At 38.8% G+C, this 25,790-nt stretch overlaps 1 protein-coding gene across 6 annotated transcripts; it reads left to right on the top strand.

The window, feature by feature from the left end:
- The first annotated feature begins 1,488 nt into the window (after positions 1-1,488).
- On the top strand, positions 1,489-24,447 carry AMPdeam (AMP deaminase). 6 transcript variants are annotated; one of them, XM_074181240.1, is made up of 10 exons: positions 1,492-1,831; positions 18,181-18,331; positions 18,422-18,554; positions 18,674-18,839; positions 19,202-19,318; positions 20,838-21,051; positions 21,121-21,391; positions 21,461-21,810; positions 22,142-22,766; positions 23,488-24,447. In XM_074181240.1, exons 1-10 carry the CDS (start codon positions 1,714-1,716, stop codon positions 23,719-23,721), a joined length of 2,379 nt encoding a protein of 792 aa, XP_074037341.1. In that variant the 5' UTR covers positions 1,492-1,713; the 3' UTR covers positions 23,722-24,447. The 6 variants fall into 6 exon arrangements, with proteins under 6 accessions (XP_074037340.1, XP_074037341.1, XP_074037342.1 ...); XM_074181239.1 differs by having other exon boundaries at positions 1,489-1,831; positions 21,121-21,810; XM_074181242.1 differs by lacking the exon at positions 19,202-19,318 and having other exon boundaries at positions 1,493-1,831.
- Positions 24,448-25,790: the final 1,343 nt, after the last annotated feature.

Raw genomic sequence — 25,790 nt, 5'->3', positions numbered from 1 at the left:
GTGCAAATCTGTGTTTATATTGGCCACGCAACTTTCTGTATCGATGTTATGAACTTCTATTTTTTTAAACAAACTTTCATACCCTACTCGATTTAATTAACTCAATTTGCAAGCGGAGAGTGACAAAACTTAATGAAATAAAATTTGGCTATAAAGTAATATCCATCGATATAGAAAATTGTAAACGAAAACGATCACCTCCAGCGTTGTTGAGGAGATGTACCTTTTTTACTTGAGAAAGCTGTGGAAATTAGGTTTTTTCATGAAAAGTTTACTGTCAAAAAAGTTAGGGCAATTTGAAATAAATAATGACAGCGTACGCAGTGCCCTCTAGATGTTACATGAAAATTATTACGAAATTATGATTTCCCACGTCAAAATAACGCCGATATTCGTGCAAATAATTTATTTTTTGCAAGAGTTTTTTCAAAAAGCTAACAAAAAAATTCAATTTCAACACCCGGTATTTCCCAAACGAAGCATTTTCGGACACAAGTTCATATAGACTTTTTTTTTTAAAATTGTCTCAGGAATACGTCACTTGAATATTTTAACGTACTTATGTTACACCCTGTATAAATAAATAACAAAACAACTGTTATGTGGCTTGTGGAGGTGGTATTGAATTATAATTTATATTTTGCCTCAATTGTTGATTCATAAAGATAATTTTTCTTTTTAAACGTAGAATATCTTATGTACGTATAAATTATTTCAACTTGATGTAGGCGCTGTTGCCAATATGTGAATTAGAAACAAGTCCCTATAAAAATCAAAACCCATCATTTGAAACATCAATTTGAATACTTTTCAAAGTGAATTTGAAAAACTCATGAATTAAACTCAACTTTATTTTGTTCAAACTTGCATTTGGTGTAATAACCCAAATTGAGGAACATTCCCCATTGTTGTTTCTGATGGAACGGAGGCCTTATAACACTTTTCAAGCCACTGCTTTGCTTGAACGGTATTTTTCCATCAAGAAACAGTGTAAAATTTAAACACGAAACTGTTTTTATCCATAGTTTTGAAAATACCAAAGGTGGTGTCACTTTTAGCACAATAACTCACAAAATTATGAGTAGAATATCATGAGATTTCAACAGCTTTCTTTTGGAGGTTAGTACTGACTGAAAAAACGCTGAATGCAATGAGACTAGTGCCATCTTTGTGTTAGGCACGATACTTTCAGCCCAGGTAGTAGTTATTATGATCAATAAGTGTGAAAATGTAATCAATAAATCGCGACCTTCGAATCGTCCTTTTTGGTTTGGTAATTTCAAAGAGATGAGGTCGATTGTTATTAAAGAAAGTAAATTTAAATCAAAAAATTTTCTAGATATCGTAAATGTACCCTCAGGAATCAACTGTCGCATTTTTGCGGGACAGCCGGTACACAGGGAACTCCATGATCATGAATAATCTCCGGGGCGCTATTAATTCGAAGCACGGCGTGCCAAAATCAATATTTCCGCGCGATTCTCGATGCTGAAGTGATCTCAGACACGCACTCGCTCTTATAAATAGGTTTCAAATAACAGAATTCACATTGTCAATAGCACATACTCGTCTATCTTCTTCAAGGGTACGGATTTTTATCAGAGTCGGCAGTGAACAAACCGCGGTTGGAGTGTAAACAATCGAAGGTGTACGTTGCATACGTGTTTTGTTTCCATAACCTACTTGGTATCGCGTTTCAATTGTTAACAAGGCATGGGTGATGTATTCACGAACGGGGTGCCTCAAGCCCATCCCATCATGTCTTTCTATTCGGATTTCCAAGAGGGAGACGCCGATCAAGACAAAAGCGATATTCTAGACAAGAGAACAGGTCAGTAGTTGACTTTTTGTCTAGGCGATATGTTAAGTTAGGTTATGTTTCGTAGTGTCTTGTTTATTGATTTTTGGTTTAAAGGTACTTGGCGTGTGTTACAAGCTGTTGTTCGATACGGTTTCGCGGCTCGGTAAATAATAAATTGAGCCTTTGCATGAGAAGCATATTATAAAGGACGATACTAGCTTTGCCGACATCATATTTATGGTTAGGATTTGAGCAGGGTTGGGTTACTGGTGATCAGTTACGAAAAATTCGAGATTATCTACTTACAAATCATCTACTGCTCTAGAAAAGTTCAAATGAATGGCTGAAAAGTTTTGAAAAATTCAATCTCCTTTAGGTGAAGAACTTTTCAGAGTAATTAACTAGTTCAGCCTTTAGATATCAAGCTATGGTCCATTTCCTCAAGCAGCAGAGTATCAAATCATTTTCAAGTGGCTGGTGGCTGAAAAATGTTATATTTATTTTTAATACTCAATGTTTTTATACAAGAAATCTCAAAATATTCTAATATTTGTATGTATGCGGTAACAAAAATATGGAATACTTACATTAATAACACAGATCTGCGATGAAAACATTGTAGGATATTTAACTAGTGATTTTAATAGTAGTTTGTGCAGATTACGGAAAAAATAGTAAAAAAATCACCTATAGATAAGTCACAAATTTCACCTGAATTTTTTTTATCAAATGGGTTTTTAGGTTCGGTGGTCCTTCGAACGTCATCCGGGGTTATCGGGTTGCGTAGTTCATTGAGCTCAGGCTGTCGAAGCTCTCTGTTGAAAGCTTCGAACTGCGCTAGGGCGGGAGTGTCTAAGTTGAGTAGCTGCGGGTGTTCATAGATATCCTTCCAGAAGGATTCCACCTGATCAGCAGTGGGCGGATTATCCATAACACGTAAAATAAGCGAGAAGGTTTCTCGTGGAACCTAAGGTTTTCCGCGATACTTCTCGCTCGCCTCACTAGTGACTTCTCAGCAGCCACTAGCATTCGTATCCTATCAAGGCAGTGCTGTTTGGTGGTCAACAGCACGCCTTGGCTTAAAGTATGATGGATACGACGTAGATTGGCGGCTATTCGCCGCACTGCGGGCGTGAAAGGCCTATTGGCCGCCCTGTAGTCCATCACACATTGGATACGAGACGCGTGTTGTCTCGCCGACGTGATCTTAGCCTCCATCTTGTGTACACGCCGTTCAATCTTCCGAACCGCAAGGCCGGGATTTCTTCCTTCCGATTCGGAAAGCGATTGGACGACGTTATACACGGCGGTGTTGATTTGCCAGATGTCAGCCTCTTCTGTAAGAACACTATGAACCTCCGCATCCAAACGAGCCAGTTCTTGTGGCTTCAGGGGCCTAATCCTGTGGAGCGCCCTGCGTGTTCTGATTGTCGTCTCCATTGGTGGTATGATGCGAGTCTCCAATCCAGCCGTGCCAACGGGTGGTAGAACTGTCACTCTACCACTTCGTTAGCAGGCTGGGGAGGAGCTATATAGCCCTGCTGCCGAAGATAGGATACGTAATCCCTAAGATTTTGGGCTGACAAAGCGGCATGCTCCGGATGTGTTTCACATCACAGAGCATGCAATCTCGCCATGTACCCTCTTCGCGCGGGCTCGCTACTCTCGTAGCAATGCATAAGGCTATCTCTCAGCTCATGCGTCCACTCAAAGCGTCCGTTGTCGTTGCCAGGGTTGTCGTCGGTAGTCAAATCATCGTTATTGCCCCCCCCCCCCACCTTGCCTCTGACCCCTCCGAGCGGGTCTATTGTGGAGGCCTTTCCCTCGACTATTGGGAACCAAGTGTTGGGTCCACCAGGTGGTTAGCCCTGTGGACTCACGGCCGGCACCGGAGGGAGTATAGAGTTCTCCTTCCCGGGTGCACCTAGGCTGCTGGTTAGGCCAAGGGTGTTAGTGGTCATCCCTGCTAATCATTATTATTATCATTTATTTTTTTACCGTAGTGTGCGCTGGTCAGGCCCTATCCCCCGAAGCCCCGATACATTGTGGGATAAGTGATCATTGGATCCGAGAATCATGTGCACTGAGCTAGCTAGAATGACAGCCTCCTGCATCTGTGCGGCTAAGATTTCTGCCTTAGTGCGGCAAGCCGGTATGATTTTAAGATTCGAGAGTAGAGTGGACATCTTTCCACCAAGGACTCAAATAATCAGAACAACCATCTTGACAAAGTGATCTGGATAGAGTCTGCGAAGTTCAGAGAGAAAATCTCGATATTTTATCCGTTTTTCCTCCTCTTTTTGGACGATATTCGTCTCGCCAGGAGCTGAAAACTCCACGACAAACATCGTTTTGCTCTGGTGGTCGAGAAGGATTACATCAGGCCTATTAGCTTGTATGAGCCTGAGGGTGGGGAACGAATAGTTTCCCACCCCAATATCCCTCGGAGCGTGGGGCAACACCGGTGTCTCGTCAATACCGTAAGAGTGGCGTAGATGGTAATATAGCACTCTTAGGGCCGCGTACCATCCTGGCAAGCCATGATGAACCCCTCAGTTTCCGACTTCAGCCCACTCGACCTGTGAAAAGCGAACGTCAGGCGCTTTGATAAGCCAAGGTCCCCAATGTTATTGAAGAAGACCTCATGCATTGGCTTATCCTTGTGTTACCGCAGAAGTAAGGTGATCTCTGCGGCTTTTATCTGAGTTTTTTGCTGAACAGGTTCCAACTTGGTGACAGAGTTGTGGTCATCTCGTTCAGTGTCGAAAACTATACCGAGTTCATCAGCTGCTCGAGCAGCTGCCCTAAGGAGAAATGCTCTAATTCCTGCTCTCTCATGGTCACGGACCATGCAGAGAAGGGGATCCGAACTCCTGACGACTTTACAGGTTGTATCCAGTACCATTCTGTCATGTAGACACTCCACAGTCAAAAGTCCACGGCCTCCCTGTTGTCGGGGGAAGTACAACCGTGGAACGGACGATTTGGGGTGCAAACTCCTATAGAGATGCATCATTTTTCGGGTCTTTACGTCGAGTTGATACAGCTCCTCCCGAGTCCACTTCACTACTCCAAACGAGTAGGGTAAGAATGGAACAGCAAGCATATTTGTTGCAGCAACTTTGTTCTTCCCCGACAGTGCCGATGACCAGATCTGTCGAAGTTTGTGCTGATACTTGCCGCGGAGAGAGTTTTTCACTGCTGTTACCTCTTGTGAGTGGCGTTGTTCCACCTCGGGGTAAGTATACGTCTCTCCGGCATCCAGATAGTGTAGGATGCTTCCATCTACGAGCTGCACATCCTCTCCGTAGTCCCCGCATCGTCCTCTTTTGAGATGGACCATTGCACATTTGTCTATCCCGAATTTCATACCGATAGCATACGTGTACTCTTCCACAACCCCCAAGTTTAAGATCATCCATATAAAACAAATGGGTGACCTTATTATTATTATTATTGTTGGAAGATTGCTTGCGTTCAGCTTATATTGGATAAAGGTTGGAGATTTGTCTCTCTTTTATAGATACTTTCACGGGAGGTGTTCAAGTGACTTGGTACATTTGATTCCAACAAGAGCGGCACATATCAGAAATAGGCGACAGCCAGTGGCTGCTCATCGTTTTGAGCTTCAACACATCGAACTTCACTGTTTCAGAACTCTTTCATCCATCGTGGTATTAGCCGGAAAACTAGGAATTCACCACATCCCGTTGTGTGTGATTTCATTTCGGATTATTAATTTTCTCATAGTTAATACTAGTATTGCGAAAAACTATCATCCTATTTCACTGCATGATTTATTAAAATCGATGCGTTTTGGTTATTTGGGAATAAGGATGAAGTGTGCTCTACGGAAAATAAATCCTATCTCATTTTTATTAGGAAAAATATATTTTTGACTCCCACAGATTCAACTCACGCTCTTTATTTATAGCAAATCTAATCTGACGACTCTTGTATATACCGAGATAAATTTTAATTTATTTGTGTTGAAACTTCATTGGCATTAGTTTTCGACGTAACATTTGTATATTCGCGAAATAAACAAGATCGGACTGAGGACTATACAGGATGTCAATCAGTAGTCGGTTGTTTCAAAAGTTTTGGAGGTTTCAATTTCATGTGTTTTTGTAGCTCCACATCTCAATAGATATTTATTCTACTGAATCGTGGTATATACTGAACGATAGAGAATTTTGTATTCTATGCTGTTAACTTTGTCGAAATTTTAATTTTTTGACTCTTTAACAGGGCGGAGAGCGTGCAGTTAGAGCATCATTCAAGGTCAACCGTTAGTCCTGGTCAAAAACGAGCCATATAAAGTTTGTTAACTGTTGAGAGTTTTCATTTCTTGTTAGCTATTACGTTATATTTAATTATTTTCATTAATTATATATCTATCTACTCAACAACACTTATAACCGATTCCTGTTATTCCTAAAAATAATCTAGGGACAAACTTTGACTACATTTTAATCGTATTCTTAAAGAGAGAAAATAACGTTCTTAAAGGCATTCGAGAAACTGTCGAATTAAACTGCCGAATTGGAATCAACAGCAGGTTCAAATATTATTTGAGAATGGAATTAAAAAAAAAAATTACAAAAATTTTCTTTTACCAGAGATGTAAAGGTATTCGAAAGACCTTTAAAACAAGGTGCCACTCGACCTACTTTTCCTATCTAAATAAGGGTCGTCGGACGCACCCCTCCGAAGGGGTGCGTACTACAAAAAATCTGATTAGTCTGACAGGTGTCCCGCTTTGATTAGAAATCGACGTGTCCGATCTTTTTTTAAAAATCTTACTTTTCATATTCAAAAACGGCTCTGTTAAGTTTTCGTTGTTACACACTGTATGCAAAATACAGAGCTATAATACAATTAAATTGGGACCTTTTTTCACAATACACATTCTAGAATATCTGCCGAAGCTATTGAATCTATAATCTTGAAATATGCAGGTAGGGTCTTTGTATAGCGTAAATGAGCATTAAGAAAGGAAATCAGGAATTTCCAAGCCCCAAGGAGAAAAATAGGGGATTGTATTGAATTTCGTCAGTTTTGAAGTTGAAAACCTGAAGTTTTGGGTGAAAATCAATAATAATTATGTATTTATCAATGATTAATAAACTTCATATGGCGTGTTTTTGACCGGGACTACCGGTTGCGGTTAACCCGCGCGCTCTCCGCCTTCTATCTCAAAAACCGTTCAACATATACAAAAATTTTTGAAACAAAAATTGTAGGGAATTCAATTCTCTACATTAGTGATACCGAATACAAATAGCGAAAATCCCATAGGAAATAAGATATTCGCAAAAAATTGATTTTCCTGACTTTTGACCTTAGATTTTAGAAGTCGCGGGACTATTGAAATCCAGGTTTCGAGACAACTTTTAGGATGTTAAAATGCAAGCAGTAGCGCTGATTTCTAGTCTACCAACAACCACACGTGACCCCCCAATTAACGCCGCACCTCGTCACATGACAATAGACTGTCACTTGCGATTTCCGTGATCTAGTCTCCCTTTTCGCCGAATTATTTTCGTCCGCGGTTATTTTTATACGGATTGTAAAACCGCCAGTCAATCCTCGATTTAGTTTTAGTGTCTCGGTCGCAGAGTCACTTGTGCCAACGTTCTATTGAATAAGTTCTCGGTCGAATAGTTGCGTGATCGCTTTTACGAAGGATATTTCCAGAAGGATGTGTTCCCGCGGGGTGTATTTGCCGACGAATCCTGACGAACTGAGCGTCCTGAACGCTCCAACTTTCCTGGTGGTGGATTCTTTCGTCGACGATGACAGGAGTGGTGGAGGTGAGGTAATAGCCCGGAAACGATCAGTGCGAATGCAAGTGATAAATGAAATTCGACTGGGTAAATATCCGTTCCGAGGGCATCCGGCGATTTTGAAAAAAGCTGCACTCTCCCTTATTTACAAAGTTACGGCCCTTCAAAGTTCAGAAAAGGGCAACTTTTCAGCCTTCTTTTTCTCAAGATAAACTACACACATCTGAAAAGTCTAGGGATATTTTTAAAAATGGCAATAATTTTTTTTTAGATCGCTTTAGGGAAAACAAGTTGACGGGTGATTATTAAACGAATGTAACTTACAACAAAATTGCGCATATAAGCAAAACTAAAAAAAAAATATGGCTCTTCTTTGGCACCCCGAAAAAAATCATAATACAAAAAAAATTGGAATCAGTACAAAGTATGGCCTCCACGCTGGTTTATTACGGCCCTACATCTATCGTGCATCGACAAAATGAGATTGTCAATGTCTTGTTGAGGTACATTTGCCCATTCAGCGATTAAAAGCTCTCTCAATTGAAACGTTGTGAGAATGTTCCCCATATGCGGAGTAATTCTTCGTTGAAGCATGTCCCACCCATGCTTGATGGGATTCAGGTCCGGTGATTGTGCTGGCCATGGCAATACATCAACTCCTTCGTTGGTGAGCCAGTCAGTCACTAGACGCGCGACATGTGGACGAGCATTATCTTGCATTAGGTGGAAGTTTTCACCAACAGCACCAGCAAACGGACGGACGATAGGTAGAAGAATGGTGTCGAGGTACTGTCGAGCTGTGAGGGAGCGATTTGGAAAAACGAGATCGGTTCTGCCGCCGATCATGATTCCGCCCCATAGCATTACTGTACCACCTCTGTATGTGTGGACTTCCTGGACGTGTCTCAAACGTTCATTATTTCCAGGTCGTCTCCACAGTCTTACTCGACGAGAATCTGGATGAAATCCAAATCTGGATTCGTCTGTAAACAAAACTGTGGCCTAATCATTTGCATCCCAGTTTTGATGTTCTTGACACCACTCTAATCTTCTACCGCGATTGCCTCTCGACAAAGGTGGACATCTAAGTGGCCTTCTGTTGTGGAGATCTGCTTCATGCAGTCGATTTCTGACAGTATCACGACCAATGGTTACCTGGTGCGTCTGCTGCAACACGTTAACCAACTCAGGTGCTGTGATTGTCGGTTGTCTTCTTGCGGTTAAGACCAAAAATCGGTCTTGAACTGCAGTTGTAGCGTGTCCTCGCCCTGGATGTTGTTCGGCTGGACTGCCAGTTTCACGGAAACGCCGCCACAATCGACTGATATCACTTTGGGAGACCCCCAAACGAAGAGCTGTATCATTTTGTCGCATGCCACCTTGAAGAAGCCCTACAGCTCTATTCATCTCAGCCTATGGTAAGTGATGGCGTTCCATGTTAAAGCACAATATTTCCAGTTTAATTGCTGAGCAAGAACTGCATAGAATGTAAAAACTCGACACTTTCAGATTATTCATTTTAGCCGAAAACCTACAGTTTGTAAAAAACTTGATAAAAGATTAGTAACCGTTTTTGCAGGTTTTGTTCAACCCATAGAAATCTACAGGGTGGTCGAGTGTACCAATTCAATCGAAATTGAACGACCTCATTCATTTATTTTTATGATATTTAGTGTGTTATAAAAATATCCCTAGACTTTTCCGAAGTATGTATTTAAAAACACTAGCATTTATTCACTAGATCACCTTTACACCTTATTCCTCCTTCTTTGGCACTTTTCACTTCAACAATCAACATTTTTCTTATAAAAAACTCAATTTGAAAACGAATGCTTCTTCTGGTGGCATTCTTCTATTTCTAGGTTAGTTACTAGTGACATTTTTGGTATTGTTTCAATCTCTCTCAGCGATTCAGTTTTTATCTCCGCAATCGTCGCAAAACGCCGTACTTTTATGAGGCTCTTTTATCCTGTCAAAATCGCAGGGAAGCAAATCTGGTAAATACGGTGGCTGAAGCATGACTAGGGTATGGTTTTTGACCAAGAAATAACGAACAAACAATAGTCATGCATTGTTTTTCTAGAATACCGGAGGTTTTTTTCGTATTGACACTCGCATGCGGCACAAAACTTCAAGATAATATTCCTTACTGATCGTACGACCATGTAGCAAGAAATTCTGATACTTTCTGTATCTGTGTTATGAGAAAACAAATATAACTGTATATCATCTGCGTATAGATGTATTCGACAATGCGATAAGAAAGTGGAGTGATGAAAAATAAACACTGAAAACATCAAGGGTCCTAAAATACTTCCCTGCGATACACCTGAGATTGTTTTTTTAATTTTTTGTGAATTTCGACTATTACACTAAGAAAAATTTCGTCGAAGTGTACAATAGTTGTAACTAAAAAACGCAAAGGCCGGAAAAATGTGTACAATCTTTTTTGTTTCTGTTGTAGAGACGAACAAAATACTTCATTACAGTTTCACCGTAAATGCTATAGTTCAGGAACTACTTTAGAATTTCATTCGGTGTGGCTGAACTCAAAACTAAAAATATTGAAAAACTCAAAGAACCATTTTTGTTCCTATCGAAAAAGTAAGCAAAACACTTCATTATAGTTTTTCCACCAATGCTGTAGTTTAGGAATTATTTGCCAAATACTAATTAATTTAGCAATGAACCCAAAATATTTTTTCAACTTCCAAGCGTGGTCTGTTACTTCAGGGCTAGCACTAGAGTGCCACCAAGATTTAGCCAAAGCCTCCGTAGATAATAACATCATCCTGAGGTGGGTTAAAGGACACGACAGGAGTAAAGGTAATCGCATTGCCAACTATTTAGCCAAAGAAGCGGCTGGAATAAGAATTTCAGGACCCACACCCATGCTCAATCCCTAAAGGGATGAACGATGACCTAGGAGGACAACTCCTCGGGACGATACAGACTAGATACAGAGGCGTGGGCGTATTAATCGAATGATTGGTATCCATTTATAGTTTAAACAGTGTTTCTTCGAAACAAATGTTTGGCGCGGTGTTGTGAACAACCAAGTAATCGGGCTTCATTTTTTGGGCCTTGAAGTTTTATAGAAATTCCAAAATTCTTCATGGGATAAAGAAATATGCTGTTGTATTGCTCAAACTGCAAGCAACGATTTAAAAATACCCGGTAAACAAAGAACAGGAATCCCTGTGATATGAATGCACCCGGTTCTTTGCCAAAAGTTAAATTTATTCTGTTTACTACGACGAAAAGCCAGCAGTCACACATCCCGAGAGATTGTAGGTGCAAAAACCTCCACACTATTTTGAGGTTCCCATGAAAAGTATATTTTATTTAACACGCTTTTATTAGCTTCATTTGTATGTTTCTTTGTAGCCGACTCTCTGGACTCGATTTTGACTAACTTTAAACGAACAGTTTTATTTGAAACTCTGTACACTTATCAAGAATCGGTGACAATAAAATAATTTCATAAGTTTATCCCATTATCCTGATCAGGATCGCCAGGATTAAATAATTTCCTCACATAATCTCTGTGTGAGAGCAAGTGAGACGGCCACACTGTCTGCACATGCGTATATATTTTATATTGAAACAAATGGGCTTGAAATACCAAGACAAATTAAAAAGTGGAAAATAGATAATAGTTTAAAAAAACACGCTTCGATAGCAACACAAAGTAAAAAATGAAAAATAATTCGAAGCTAATTGAAGAGTTTGTTCAACATCAATAATTAATCCTATAGCTTGATGTAACTAATGACTTTTAATGAGTCTGAAATCAGAATGAATCTATTTACAAAAAACTTATTTTGTTGTAAGACGGCGTGGGGTGTTACATATCCATTGTTATAAATACTTGCTGCTTGTCATATTGATGGGAAAGGATCTTCAGCAGTACCCTACGTATCTTACTACCATTGTGTGCGGCAGTAATACGTTAAGAGATGGCGTGCTGACGTGAAGTCGCTTTCAGTTGAATTAAGCTAAATGAATTGTGGATCCGTTACACACTCCATGACTATCCAAAAAAACAGTCGCCATCAGTTTCTCAGCCAAAAAATAGTTTTTGTTGGAGCCAGTTCCCCTTTGCAGTCCCCTGTTTGGGCTACATTTTTGTTTCAGGCGTTTAATGGTATACCCACTACAAATACTTCAGATTTTCTGCACAGCAGAGGTGTAAATACTGCTTTCAACTTAGGCACGTACATCAAGAATAACAAAGATAAAAGTTCAGTTTCAGAAAAATCGGGAGTGTATAAATTATCATGTGGGTCATGTCTGATGTTTTATATAGGTCAAACTGGAAGAGCGTTCAAAGCCCGCATAAAGGAACACAAATATGAAAAGAGAAATGAAAATTTCTGTTTTTTATCACTTTGACAGTTTCTGAATGGAAAAATGAATTCCACATATGCCACTTATTGGAATATGGAAAATGTTTTCTCACACAAGTAAGTAGTACCAAAAACAGAAAACAACCCACGAGCAAATTTATGCAAATTATCAAATTGTTCCAGTGGAAGACTCTCATAAAATTCCAACAAAGATGAATTTTGTTATTTGTTCTTAAGCATATCACTATTTCAATAATTTCCATGTGGACTTCCGGAGCCAGGGTTTCAATGTCAGAATCAAAAGGATTTTGAAAAAGCTTAATTTCATTCGCAATGACATCAAAATCTGAAAAACGAGTATCAAAATTTATCTTCAAAGCACTCAAAGTTTCGATTGCAAAATTGACGGGAAATTCAGTCTCTGTAGTGTGGCTGAATATTTCACATGTTCCAAAATGTAATTGCGATTACGATTGAAATAGTATTATTTTCTGCCTGAAGGATTTGATATTGGTGTATAAATCAGGGAGAAGCTGATTTTCTCCTTGCAATCTCAAATTTAGTTCGTTCATATGATTTGTCAAATCGACATGGAAGGCCAACTTCCACATCCATTCACTATTTTCTAAATCGGCAAAAGGGCGCTGCTTCTCATTTAAAAAAAAATCGATCTCTGCTCGAAGTTCAAAAAAGCGCTTAAGGACTTTTCCGCAACTAAGCCAGCGTACGGCAGTATGATATGGTAAATCATTTTCTCCAATCTGTTGAATAAACTCGCGGAATTGTCGGTGATTCAGCCCAGTGGATCTGATGAAGTTAACAACTGATATGACTGGTTTTAGAACTTCAGACATATCCAAACATTTTCCGCACAAGGACTGTTGATGAATGATACAATGTAAGACTAATGGTTTTGAACCACCATCATTTTCTACAGCCTTTGACACAAGTGTAACCACTCCATTATTTTTACCATACATATTTTTGCCTCCATCAGTTGTTATAGATTTCAAATTTCTCCATCGAAGGTTCTTTTTATTAATGGCATTTTCAACTCCCTTAAAAATATCTGCCCCAGTTGTCGTGCCGTGAATACTATCAATATCAAGAAGTTCTTCATACACTTCATAGCTTTTATCTACTCCGCGAATAAAAATCAACACCTGAGCAGTATCTGACACATCCGTTGACTCACCCAATGCTAGAGAAAACTATTCATGATGTCCATTTTTGTCAGACAGTTGAGATGATATATTTTCTGCGATGTCTTGCACCCTCCGAGCCACGGTGTTTGCTGACAAACTGACACTTTTAAATAAATTTACCTTTTCGGGGCATATTTCTTCGGCTACTGCAATCAAGCATTCTTTTATCATTTCTCCATCGGTGAATGGTTTGCCACGTTTTCCGATTTCAAGAGCCACACGAAAGCTGGCGCGAGTTGCAGACTCTTGTTCAGTATTCGCTTTGGTGAACAAAGACTGCGATTTGAGTCCGCGTTTCAAAGCTTCAAATTTTTCCTTCCGCAAACTTCCTGTATACTTGGAGTAACTTTGAAGATGTTTTGATTCATAGTGTCGTTTAGTGTTATAGTCTTTAAGAACAGCTATGGTTTCATTACAAATTAAACATAGCGCCTTATTACTGGACTCAATCACAAAATACTGAAAGTTCCATTTTTCTTGGAACGTTCTGCATTCACTGTCGATTTTTCGCTTCTTTTCCATACTAACAAATCACACATAAAAACAATAAGTCAAATCAAAATACTTTTATTGACTGGTGTTACTTTATTTCACAATAGACAGTTTCGCTTCCTTCGCCTTTCCTACGCAGACTAACTCGCAGTTGCGCCGCTAGCCTTTTTATATGCAATTATTACTGCCATCTCGAGGTGATCGGAATACACTAGCTAGAACCAGAACTTTCTCGAACCAACGCGGTAATTCCAAATATTTAATTACGCCTAATGCTACCTAGCGGGTAGCTGAAAAAGATAGTACATAGTACCACTACTCGCCACTAGATGTCGTTAAGTGTCACAAAACACAATAATAATTAAAATGCAAAAAAAGCGTAAGTTTGCTTAGGTCACGCACTTTGCGACTATCCTAGTCTAGAAATATAGTTAAGGGCAGAAATTGGCCTTTGGAACAAACTGAAAAAGTCATTATGGCCCGAAGGCTTCAAAGTTTAGAGACCCCTGGGTTAGAGTATAAAATGGTTGTAATTTAGAAGTAATCTCAGTTTATGCTTCAGAAAGTTATTGTATAGCGAAACACCTGTCGCGGTGTTTGTAAAACCCTTTATAGTGAAAATCACACAATAAACTCTATTAATTAGTTTTTTTAAGTAATTTAGCACTTCTGAAAATATTACGACAAGAGTCTGTGAAGTTTATGTTCAGCAAAGTCTTTATTATAAATTTTTGCAAATTGGAAATGCGATCCAAGCGAGTACCTCTACCCCAGAACGTACCTCCATATTTGAGAACAAGATAGTTCCATAATATGCCTTACAGAAGGCAGAATTCAGCATCAGCAAATGATAGAGCAAGGCAGGGTTGCTCTTCCATTCCACCAACTTCACAATTTGACCGTACTAATCCGAATTGGACCGTACTATCCTACTAATTGGCCTCGTCACTCCAAATCCGAAATAATACAGAATTTAATTAAGTTAGCGCATCGTCTAAACCTGCAGTCGGCGTTTGATAAACCGAAGATATCGATGAACTGACGCAATCGAAAACGACCTTTTTACAACTCTGTTACTTTCTGGTGGCGTCGCATGGTGACAGTGTGCGCGAAATAGTTCGTTGGGCGACACTTGCACGATGTTTTTCAACCAACCCCTTCCAGAAGGTAGTGCCAGAGCTCCAATATTTCGTGCCAGGACCAGGATCGACAGCGGGGAAACAGGGGAGAGGAATTTGCCGGAGGGTATTTATCAACGTTTTGTTGTTGAGATATAATGACCTTTCTTTGGTGATCTATGTTTTACTTCTGGTTGTTTGATTTTGCAACATCGATTTCACTTTAAATTTGTTAGATTAAAATTAGGGCTGAGGTGATTTCTATAGTGCCTGTGATATTACCAATGCCCTCTCATATTAAAGTAGATATAGCTCATCCTTACGACAAAGTTGTATTGATGTATTGAAAACCTGTGAAATTGTGACGCCACCATCGCTCTTTATCTTTGAAGTTTGTGTTTATTTTTATATTCGTGAAAATATAGTGAAACTTTGGGATCTCAATAACTTCGACAACATTATTAAATTCCCATAAAAACAACTGACTCTTTTTAACTAACAATGTCATATCCAGTCTTCTCTGATCTACGCAACAAAGGAAAACAACTCGTTAGTTTTCAGGGCTGCCAACACCTCCCTTGTTTAATTGGAAATCTTCTAGGTATTCTTTTCAGAGCTCTCTTGAATGTGTCAACGAATCGTTCAGCCTGTCCGTTCGATTGTGGGAAATATGGTGCCGTTTTGATATGTTCGATGCCATTTTTACTGCAGAATTCTTTAAATTGTTCACTGCAGAATTGGGTTATATTATCAGAAACAAGTGTAAGAGGGTTTCCAAACCTTGCAAAAATTTCTTCCAGAGTTCGGACTGTAAATGAACTTATATTTTTGGTGTTGACTACTTCATGTAGCCATGTGAATTCGTTGCCATGGTCCCTTTGGAGTAGACCAGGATGAAAAAGGAATTTTCTTTTTGCTGCTTGATTAGCTGCTGCTGCTGAAGTTGAGCCTGGGTTTGTTGAGTTTTTATAAATTCAAGAATGGTTTTCTGGAACTGATCAGTCGTGATGGTTTTTACTTTGATTGGTTTTTATCAAAAATCCTCGTCGCCACTTTTATATTCGTGAAAATATAGTGAAACTCTGGGGGCTCAATAACTTTGACAACTTTATTAAGTTTCCATAAAAACAACTGACTCTTTTCAACTAAGAACAAAATATGTCATATTCAGTCTCCTCTGATCTACGGAACAAAGGAAAACAACTCGTTAGTTTTCAGGGCTGCCAACATTTATGTATTTAGTATCTGACTATAACAGTTTTTAACCAGATCTAGCATTCATGAGCATTTTGAGCTTCATATATATATATATATATATATATATATATATATATATATATATATATATATATATATATATACATATATATATATATATATATATATATATATATATATATATATATATATATATATATATATATATATATATATATATATATATATATATATATATATATATATATATATATATATATATATATATATATATATATATATATATATATATATATATGTATATATATATAGACTGTCCTAATTTACTAGGTTCTTTATCATGTAACAAATTATCAGATCAGGTTACAAAGAGTCGAACCTTAACATGTTTCAAAAATAAGGTGAATTTTCATTTTTCTCAAAAAATATTCATTTACAAATGTAGTCTTTTACGACTGGCGTCAATGTTTTGGTTGATTTCCAGGTTTTGTTGTTGTTTTAATTGGTGACAATCTCCAAACGTTTCAACTGCAACCGCGGCAGTCATCTTCAGTGACAAGGTCTAAGTACTCTTCTTAATGTATCAACTGAAACTAATACGTCAAGAAGAGTACTTCGAGCACGCCACTGAATATGACTGTCGTAGTTCTACTTGAAAAGTTTGGGGATTATAACCAAACATAAAATGTTTTCATCTCAGAATTCTGAGTTGCAAGTCAGAATTCTGACTCGAATCTCAGAATTCTGACTTGTATCTCAGAATTCTGACTTGCAAGTCAGAATTCTGACTTGTATCTCAGAATTCTGACTTGCAAGTCAGAATTCTGACTTGCAACTCAGAATTCTGAGATGAAAGTCAGAATTCTGACTCGAATCTCAGAATTCTGACTTGTATCTCAGAATTCTGACTTGCAAGTCAGAATTCTGACTTGTATCTCAGAATTCTGACTTGCAAGTCAGAATTCTGACTTGCAACTCAGAATTCTGAGATGAAAGTCAGAATTATACAAATCGAAAAAATATTTGTGTGTGGCCCTTCATCGCTTTCGTATTATTTTATTAAAACAACGATAAAAATAAAATAAAAACAACAATAAAAATTAATTGGCGCTCCGGGGCGACTTCATTGATTCCAGTGGCGCATTTGCTTTTTCAGCTGCAGGAAAACCCGGAAAAACATGCAGCACCACATCATCTGAAGTTCTTGATCTAACAATGTCCTCTCTCTTATAAAACAAAATGTAGGGTGTCTCCAGAGGCTCCAATAAATTCAATGCATCGCCAGAACACTTCGTGACACGACTATCGTCAAACTTAAACCAGTCTGTTTCGTCTTTGACCAAGGCGTAATAATGACCAAATTCAACGCCAGAACCGCAGTGGGGAATGACTGCATGAATATTATAATAGTGATCTGCTAGGTTAAAATGTTCATCTATTTCGAACCTTCCAAAGAGTTTCTTGCTTCCACTAGAGGTTGAGTCTTGTTTGAAAATCATCAGTGTTATTATTAGATTGACTGGTGCCTCAGCTATACTTGTTTCCTTATAACAGTCAGTTAGTTTGGCGCATGTTTGACAATACAGTCGATCATCACCTGTTGAAAATTCAATTTTCAGATGATTTAACATTCGCAAGAGGATATATTGTTCAATATTGTTCAACAGATTTTTAAACAGAGCAGAATATCTGAGCAACAAGGTCTACGAGAAGTACTTAGTACCACACACGATTCAATTATCTCCTTATATCCAGAAGATTTTGACAGGGTAGATACCTTGACTATATGAAAGGTTGCCTCACTTGGAAATAGCCACTAGAACTCGGAGTATGCGTTTTTAAAGCACTGCTGCTGATAATCTTAATGCCAGTGGTATTAGAGGTGCAAATGAATTCATTTCATCGTTCCATCTGCTTCATGGTTGGTTGACTAAAGCAACATCTATTGCTCACCCAGGGCCCCCTTTGCTAGTCAACCCTTCATTAGGTTCTCATAACAACGAACCAAGTACACATTCAGCAGAAGACCCACTTCAAAGCTGTAGAAACTACTACATACATAAACCAATGCATGCATTCCAAGAGATTAAACAGGTTTACTCAATGTATGCATTGGAGTTAATTTTTTCGAACTTCATTCGTTCAGATTCACTTCTCATTGGGATTTTGACAAAATAAACAACTAAACAATTTTATTTTTCATTTCAGGAAATGAGAGCCCCTCGTTTGTGGCAACTGCCCCCTTTTCTGGTGGGGAACCAGAACTACCAAATGAGATTTCCGCTCCCTACGAAGTTCCTCAATTCCCCATAGAACAGATCGAAAAAAAATTGGCTATCCAAAGGCAACTGAATTACAAGTAAGTTATACTTTTGGCAGACCAAATGATCTGGGCATTTTTTTAATTTCAACAACTTTATTGATGTCTACAATGATATTCCATCCGCAGAGTTAATGAAGATAGACGTAGTCACTATGAACCATCGGTTGCAGGACCTGTTGAGGTCGAAGATCTGGATGAGCATGATCTCTATGTGCCACATTTCCAGAGAGTGTCTATTTCTGGCGAGGACACTAGTGGGGTAAGACTTTGTTTCCATACCAAAACTTATTAGTTTAAAGTACTGTTAACACCAATTTTGGACCCCATCTTTCTGTTGACAAGTACATCTAAAATATATTACAATTATTTTCGTAACAGGTACCACTGGAAGACCTTGAAAGAGCTTCCAAGCTCATCATTCAAGCCCTGCTTATCCGAAAACGCTATATGAAAATGTCTCACCAAAGTTTTTCCTCCACGGTCGCTAGATTCTTGGATCCAGACAAAGAACAACAGCACCATGACGAGAAGCAGTCAATAGAAGGTTGGTAACGATACATAATTTACGTATTATTGCATGAGTAATATCAGCTGCGCTGCTTTATTGAACTTTAGTACTGCTACCCTTTTTTAAGAAATATTCAAAACGCTTTCCAGCATTTCAGCAACCATTTTCTGACACGTTCCTTATAGCTTGCACTGAATTATTAAAAACGACGAATGAATTGTAATATTTTACCATACCCACTGAAATATGAGGAGGCGAAGAACAAGTTCTCCAACTGACAGCCGGAAGCTAAAACACAGTGAAGAACATCCACAAACTAGTTCAAAGCTATTTATCATTTGTTAAGCCTACCCTTGCATGTTATCTTCCTAATCTCACATTGAATTGTTCGTTGTTAGATCGAGAATATGCTGAGCTGCTGACAAGAACGGCTAGAGCTTCGTTTGACGATTTCATGTTGGGAACACTCAACAAAGATAATCTCGAGCAGATTCTCACCGATGAGGGTTTGGAAGGTAAATAACTTCGTTTGTGCACGACAAGCCGACAACATCTAAAACAAACGAACATACACATCAAGCGTACACATACCACCTCACTCGACAGGTTATGTGTTAATAATGAAGTGTTTGGTGAAACTATGGAAAAACTGGACTGAAATTGTGAACAAGACGGGAAGTTTCGGGATCGTAAGGAAAGGGTTTTGGTGCAGTGGTTCCATAGATGTTTCAATAACTTACTTTATGTTGTACTTTGTTTTTATCATCTTTCAGGACCGTTCATTAGGCCAGTTGTATCCGTATAAGAAAAAAACTCATTGATTCACACTAAGCAATTTTAATAGTTTCAGGGATTATTTACGGCATCTTCAGCAATGTCAAGACTGAAACTACATGTCTGTCATTTACTAACTTTAAAAAACAAATATTTATCTATGTCAAACCTGTTTTCGGGTTCGTTGGCGGTAGTCTGCAGGTTTTTATGGCCGGCGTTTCATCTACAACTGCGGGAGACTTTTTCAATGTCGACAAGGCAAAGTAAAAAGTCAACCAACGTATCTTACAGCGAGCGGCCGTGAAATCATATTGCATCATATACGTTTATGGTGTGGCAGTGGTAGTTTGGTGTGGCGTCTCCTTAGACATGAAGACAAATCAGCAGTAGCGCAGCATGTTGTCAGAGAAGACAATCAGTTCATCTCAGTTGACATAATTTAGAACTACTGTCCAACACTATACAGTGTGTCTCACTTCTCATGGAAACACCCCCGTATATTCCAGGTGGAACCATGAAACTCTCTGGACTGATGGAAATGCTCAAAATGCACCCACCACCTGAATGGGGTTGGCCAAAGTGATATACACTGTCCGCCACTCGCGATGGAACACCCCATTTTTACGGTAAAACATATTAGGGGGCAAAATAGGCTCAAAATTCCTTCAGATTCGTGATCAAGACATTGACATTGCTGGCGGACAGTGTATATCACGTTGGCCAACTCCATTTAGGCGGTAGGTCCATTTTGAGCAGTTTCATCGTTCTACCTCGAATATTACGGAAGATACGGGGGTGTTTCCATGAGAAGTGAGACACACTAAATCGGATAAAAATTTAGAAAACACAGAGATGTGATATGAGTACAATTGGATCACTGAGCCTCATTGTCCTGGATATTAACCGCAGTTGTAGATGTGGCGACAGGCAGAAAAACCTGCACACTTTGGCCAATATCTACGCCGTGAAAATTGACACAATTTGATTGAATACTGATTTATTGCTCTCCATAACAAACATTGCTCATAATACCATTGCAATTATACACGAATAAATCATTAATTCTCTAAAAGTGTCATCACTATTTCAGAGATTACATTTTGTAGTCGACTCATAGTTAGAAGAAACGCAAATTTGTACCGATTCAGCTATTTTCTTTTGCGCTTCTTTCCTCAACCAACAATCTGACACAGAACATATAATCATGCGAATATGTTCTGTACCAGTTTGAGACCATATTTTAATTGTTCAAACTTGTAGATCATGGGATCCACCCGCCGAACCACAAAGCTTGGGAAGCTCCGGACACGCCAGATACTGAGCACGTCTACAAAAAGAATCGCGGTGTCTACAACGTTTATCCCAATGAAATCGAAATGAAAAACGAAAAGCCGTGTCCTTACGAATACCCGGATGTTGTCACCTTCACCACAGATTTCTACAACATGTGCAATATGATTGCAGACGGACCTCTGTAAGTTGGTCAAACTCAAACATATACCAGTACGCGTTTCAAAGAACACAAGCTTACATTGTTTTTCAGGAAATCATTTTGCTACCGGCGCTTGACCTACCTGTCGTCAAAGTTCCAGCTGCACGTCCTCCTCAACGAACTGCGCGAGCTGGCCTCTCAGAAAGCAGTGCCTCACAGGGATTTCTACAATATCCGCAAGGTCGATACACATATACACGCAGCATCATGCATGAACCAAAAACACCTGTTGCGGTTTATCAAAAAGACCCTCAAGAACTGTGCTGACGAAGTAGTGTCGGTTACCAAAGGAGTACCGATGACATTAAAAGAAGTGTTTCAGGTAAGTATCTATAGGACTAAGATCTTGAGGTCGAATAGGATTTATGAAAACTGTATTTACTTTCTCCAGTCTATGAGCCTGACGACCTATGATCTGACCGTCGATATGTTGGACGTCCATGCAGATAGGAACACCTTCCATCGCTTCGACAAGTTCAACGCCAAGTACAACCCTATAGGAGAGAGCAGGCTCAGAGAGGTGTTCATGAAGACGGACAACTACCTCAACGGCAAGTACTTCGCCAATATCATCAAAGAGGTCGCCAGCGATTTGGAAGAATCAAAATATCAGAACGCTGAGTTGAGGCTCAGCATCTATGGAAAAAGCACAGATGAGTGGGATAAACTCGCCAAGTGGGCACTGGAAAACAACGTGTACTCAGATAATGTTCGTTGGCTGATACAAGTGCCCAGGCTTTTGTAAGTATATATATTCACGTATGTTACATTGCTGAATAGTCAATTAGGTTCAAGGTCATCAGGGTTTGCCCACAAAGTGAAGTTTCATTTTCCTCCTGAGGAACAGCTTGCATGATATTCTCAACAGAAAAGAGATAGATCTGCAACTTATCATTTTGGCAAAGTTCATGTCGGAAAGGGTAGCCCGTAATGTCCTTCAAAGAATTTTTGATGATGCTCAGGAACAGAATCTGACCTAGAGCATCTACCAAACAAATATGCTCTATACAATAATAAATACTCGTTAGATCTCGTAAATACTTACCCAGCTAAGATAGTATCCATGTTCCAGCGACATCTTCAAGCTAAACAAAGTCCTGACCAACTTCGAACAAGTCATCAACAACATCTTCCTTCCGCTGTTCGAGGTGACAGCAAAGCCGAGCTCCCACCCCGAGCTCCACACCTTCCTGCAGTACGTCATCGGCTTCGACTCGGTGGATGACGAGAGCAAACCTGAGAAAAATCCCCTCTTCGACAAAGATACCCCCACTCCCGAGGAGTGGAACGACGTGGAGAACCCCAACTACGCCTACTACCTGTATTATATGTACGCCAACCTGACGGTGTTGAACAACTTCAGAGCCGAGAAGGGGCTCCACCCGTTTGCGCTGAGGCCCCATTGCGGGGAGGCGGGACCAGTGCAGCATCTGGTCTGCGGGTATATGCTCTCGGAGAATATCTCCCACGGGTTGTTGCTGCGGAAGGTGCCAGTGTTGCAGTACTTGTACTATCTGGCGCAGATCGGGATAGCGATGAGTCCGCTGTCGAACAATAGTCTCTTCTTGAACTATCATAGGAACCCGTTGCCGGAGTATCTGGCCAGAGGGCTGGTTGTTTCGCTTTCTACTGATGATCCGTTGCAGTTCCACTTCACCAAAGAGCCGCTGATGGAGGAATACAGTATCGCAGCTCAGGTATGTTCTTCACTCACCCACTTGCTTCTACTTTAAATATATTTGAGTCTCCATTGACTACCATATATCGCTATTCTCCTACTTTCTTTCTTGTGGAGAATTTACGTTGTATAAGAGTAGTCAAATCAATGTCGTACAACTAGGGCCATACGGAGCAGACGTATGGTATAGTTTGTGAAGCTATTGCTTTGCCTCGACGGTGTTTTTTCCCAGCAAAGAGCAATGCTTCATGAGCACGCGAAATTTCGATTTTTCACGTAACATAACCTAGCCTTACTGTCATTGCAAGACTAATGGGTGAAATGTCCTGAAACTTGAATTAAGTATATTCAAAGAGCTGCTCTTTACGAGAGTAAATTAACTTTGAGATTCTGGAAGAAGAAGAAGAACTTTGAGATTATAACACCATCTGTATGTGAAGCTCTTAACTTTTCACCTCATGTAGTGAATCATATGATGCGTAGTTAAAAGAAATTGACATAGTTCGATTACATATACATAGTCCCATCTAAACAACTTTAGACCTAACCTAACATACATAAAGAAAAAAATATATAGATTATACGACAAAGGAAATAAAGTAATGCAATAGCGTCAAACATAGGGTGAGTTTATAAATAACTTAGATGCATCTTAAGTTTACAATGAAAGTATTTTGCTATAGGTATATTTTTAGGTTAGGTTGTTGATTACGCAAATAACCGTTTCATGTTTTATTTAGGTATGGAAGTTGTCAAGTTGTGACATGTGCGAGCTGGCCAGAAACAGTGTGTTGATGTCAGGTTTCTCTCACAAAACCAAGCAGTACTGGCTTGGTCCGAACTATACAAAAGAGGGGGTAGCAGGAAACGACATAGCCAGAACTAACGTCCCGGACATCAGGGTGGCTTTCAGATACGAAACCCTGATAGATGAACTGTCAAACATCTTCAAAAGCCATACTAAAGATGAATAACTATATTGTGGGAGATATATAGCGAAACGTTAAAAAAATGGTTGTTGAAGAGGGTAAGGATAGGGCCAAATACGGATCCTTGAGGTACACCACATATTTCTGACGATGTATTTTTGGGGGAATATTATTGGAAAAATCCAGGTTATTGCTGTATTCTGGAATTACATAATCAACACTGGCATATTTCGTTATAAGATAAGCCTTTTTAGGCTATATCCAAATAGTATATCCACATTTTTGTTAAATAAGTTGACATATTGTGTTTACACTAGAAAATATTCCACGGGATAAAATATCTGCGATTTTATTTATTAACAGATGATTAATATATTAGTTTGATTGTGATGAAACTGAGCCTTAACTATATCAATTATCATTTTTATCGAACTTGTTAGTTCTTCCACGTCTGATATAGATATTTTTATAGCGATTTTTATACATCTTTCTATTTTGTTTCACCCGAGATTCTTTATTGTACTGTTGATTATTGCTGAGTATTACTGTGGGTGGGACATGGGAATTATCGATCTCTAGATGTAGTTCAAGTCAACAGCTATGTAAGTAATGATTCAGCTGTTGTTTTTAAGCTTGACATGTGACATTCATTGCATTCAGTCTGAATGGTTTGATTTTTACTGCTCAAGAGATCGGCTAGTTCTTGGAAAACCACCTGTATCATTACAACATTTCTAAAATGTATGAGAATAAAATATACTTTATGTCGAATGCTGTGTTTCATTTCTATTTATTATACTATTAAATTGAGGCTATGGCTATATTTTTATTGGATAGAATCAAGTACCAATAGATGGCGCTGTGAATATCCACAATACTCCTTGAGTTTCTGTACTAATTTTTTCATTTGGCGTTTGTAAAAAAAGTCAATGCTCGTGCCACATACATGGCTGCAAAATATCAAAGGCAGCAGTGTTTTTCGTGTGCTCTGATCTAAAAATTGGTGCTCTGATCTAAAAATTGGTGTTAACTTACACTTCATAAATCCTTGTCAATTTCCTTGACTTTATCACAGAATGTTATGTTTTTTAAGGTTACGTTTCTCTAGGTTAGGAATTGTTGTGCTAAAGGTTTGTATATACACTGCATAAAGCTTTCGAAAACTATTTGGGAACCTCGCAGGTTTTCTCGAGCAAGGAAAAAAGGTTCATTAGTGTCTTTCAAACTATTTGATCACCGTTGGTTAGCACTTTCCTGGGCGCATATTTCTTAATAATTGCTGTACTTTTCTGGATAGTCGTCTGTCATCTTATCACCCTTTATTGCAACCAGACAAGTTTTCACTCAGAGCAGGAATGGATCAGTGGCAGTACAAAACTTGTAATGAGACGGGGTTGAAAGAGAAAACAAACGTAGAAGTAGCAAAAAACCTTTCCTGAATAAAGGCGGAGTTATAAAAATATAACACAAAATGTAAAGTGATAAAGTTGAATATATACTTTCGAAGCAGAGCGTTCATGAAATAAATAGGATAAAGTAAAGAATAAGCAATATGCTGAAAGTTTTCCAGCTTTCCACTTATTTTATTTTATTCCGTAATATTCTTTGGGCATGCGTCAATAGATCCTGTCTATAACACAAGTTTTAACTGGTGTAGTCAATTCGTTTTCATCATTGTGAAAGCTATTGAATATTATGAGTTTAATCCCGAGACGGTACAAAATCCGTTCTGCTTCCAAAATAACTTCTATGGTTTTCCAAGCATTTCCCTTCATTAATTAATATTCAAATCTTGGGTCTCTTATCATAAAACTGTAGAAATCTCGATACTTGTTCAATTAGCAAGCCATCATCAATAATTTTTTCTTAACATTCTTGAAAATTTTTATAGAAAAAATATAACCTACAAAGCTAGACGTGTTCTTAAATTCAGCGATTGCTTCGTCTATTGGTTCATTCGGAATGTTGGTGTGTTTCTATTGGTTGAGCCAGAAATTTTCTGTTGAATTTAAGAACCCGCCTTTACTTTCGAGAATCCTGCTGTCTGCTGCCAACATACAAATATGCTGCCAATATGATTGGTCGACAGTTATTTCTTATTTCCATCTTACGTT

This window comes from Leptinotarsa decemlineata, unplaced genomic scaffold, assembly GCF_025532065.1.
Source record: "Leptinotarsa decemlineata unplaced genomic scaffold, Ldec_3_MD MMD2_tig00026307_RagTag_RagTag, whole genome shotgun sequence".
NCBI lineage: Eukaryota > Metazoa > Arthropoda > Insecta > Coleoptera > Chrysomelidae > Leptinotarsa > Leptinotarsa decemlineata.
The sequence above is the reverse complement of the archived record's forward strand: the minus strand, read 5'-3'. Positions and strand labels throughout refer to the sequence as shown.

Bases quoted from the DNA above. Each gene is read 5' to 3' on its own strand.
- AMPdeam (XM_074181239.1), top strand. From the start codon at position 1,714: ATGGGTGATGTATTCACGAACGGGGTGCCTCAAGCCCATCCCATCATG. The intron at 1,832-18,180 runs GTCAGTAGTTGA...TTTTCATTTCAG, and splicing joins TATTCTAGACAAGAGAACAG to GAAATGAGAGCCCCTCGTTT. The intron at 18,332-18,421 runs GTAAGTTATACT...TTCCATCCGCAG, and splicing joins CAAAGGCAACTGAATTACAA to AGTTAATGAAGATAGACGTA.